The sequence below is a fragment of the Carex rostrata genome, chromosome 5 (genome assembly GCF_964058835.1).
Source record: "Carex rostrata chromosome 5, lpCarRost1.2, whole genome shotgun sequence".
Classification (NCBI taxonomy): Eukaryota; Viridiplantae; Streptophyta; class Magnoliopsida; order Poales; family Cyperaceae; genus Carex; species Carex rostrata.
Genome location: NC_135922.1, coordinates 2,250,237 through 2,251,822, shown reverse-complemented (window position 1 = coordinate 2,251,822; position 1,586 = coordinate 2,250,237). Strand labels below are relative to the sequence as shown.

General features: G+C 39.0%; 1 protein-coding gene across 1 annotated transcript; it reads left to right on the top strand.

Annotated features, from left to right (window-relative positions):
- The first annotated feature begins 393 nt into the window (after positions 1 to 393).
- On the top strand, positions 394 to 1,095 carry LOC144554285 (uncharacterized). Its single transcript, XM_078302613.1, has one exon. The coding sequence runs from the start codon at positions 460 to 462 to the stop codon at positions 952 to 954; it is 495 nt and encodes a 164-aa protein (XP_078158739.1). The 5' UTR covers positions 394 to 459; the 3' UTR covers positions 955 to 1,095.
- The last annotated feature ends 491 nt before the right edge of the window (positions 1,096 to 1,586 follow it).

Sequence of the window (1,586 nt, the reverse complement as noted above, 5' to 3'; positions counted from 1 at the left end):
CCGAAAACTGAAACAGATATGTACGAATTTTAAAATAGGATGCACGAATCATAAAACAGATCGAACGGTGAATGAACTCATAATACAAAAATAGATCCAATAAACATCGGACCTAATCTTCTTCAATCATCAGACCAAATTCCGATATAAATATAATAAATGACACTAAATAATATCAACCGACCACAATCCCACTGGACTCCGGAATCCAAAGGTATCTCAAATTTTAATTTGGATCGTAACCGTCCAATAATAATCCAGTCCATTTTAATATTCGTGCAACACAGATTGGACGGTTCTGATTGAAAAGCAAAATTTGAGGTACTTTAGTTGATAATATTCCTGACAATGACAATCCTTTATATCTCCAATTCCTCACTTCCACCACCTCTCTCTTGCTCCTCTCTCTCTCTCTCTCTCTCTCACTCTCCCACTTCCTCTCTAGATACTACCAAAAAAATGAGGAATCTTCCTCTTCTCCTCCTCCTCTCTCTAATGGCACTATCAACGTGGCCATTGATCAACGTATCTGCTCTCAAAACCCTAATCCGAGACGGCGTATCATGCACCATGTGCGCTTCCTGCGACAACCCATGCCAACCGCCACCTTCACCTCCTCCTCCGGTGATCTCAGGACAATGCCCTCCACCACCTTCTCCGACCAACTCTGGATCCACTCCCTACTGGTCACCACCACCTCCTACTCAAACCTACTCCTACTCCTCACCACCTCCTCCCAACGGTGGTAACTCGTACTTCTCTCCGCCGTCGTATGGAACTCCGACGAACTCCTACTCCGGCACACCACCTCCACCGAATCCGTTCTTGCCTTACTTCCCGTTTTACTACTACAGCCCTCCTCCTCCGCATTTTTCCAGATCTACCCCTCTCTCGCCTCCTTGTTTACTTTCTCTGCTTGTAACACTTCTCTGTGGAATTGTTTTCTTCTTGTGAGTAGATAGATCTGCATTGTGTAAAATTATTGATTTTAGGGTTGTTTTTGCGATTAGTGGAAATATCAGGGTTGGAAGTGTAAAGGCACAAAAGGCCAAGGGTCAGGGATAAATTAATAAGAGTAATTTATTTTTCTTGTAATTTATTTTTTCTTTATGTGATTTTTTAGAAAATATTGTGCAATAATAGTAAAAATGATAATAATTCAGCATTTTTGTAGTTTTTTAAGAGTGTATTAGTAAATTAACTTTTGCATGTGCAGAGATGAATCTATGAGTAAATATAATTTTTTAGTGAGTAAATAGAATTTATTAGTGGATTAGCGTGCAAAGTTGACTGAGAAAGTGAGAATGCTGCACGCAGGAATCTTTCTTGCCACTTTTCTTTGTGATTAAGTCATAGTTTCATACTCACTGTTAGCAGTGTTTAAATGGTTCGGTTTGTTCGGCTTTTAACCGAACCGGAATATTTTGATTTAATTAAATGAATCGGTTTTTCGGTTTAAATGGATCGGTTCAGTTGAAATTTTGAATAATTTTATTATAAATGGATCGGTTCGGTTTAGACTTCTTGAAACCGACTAAATCGAACTGACTGGTATACTTATTTCATTAAATCAAATTGGACCGAAC

Excerpts from the sequence above, each read along its gene's own strand:
- LOC144554285 (XM_078302613.1), top strand. The coding sequence starts at position 460 with ATGAGGAATCTTCCTCTTCTCCTCCTCCTCTCTCTAATGGCACTATCA.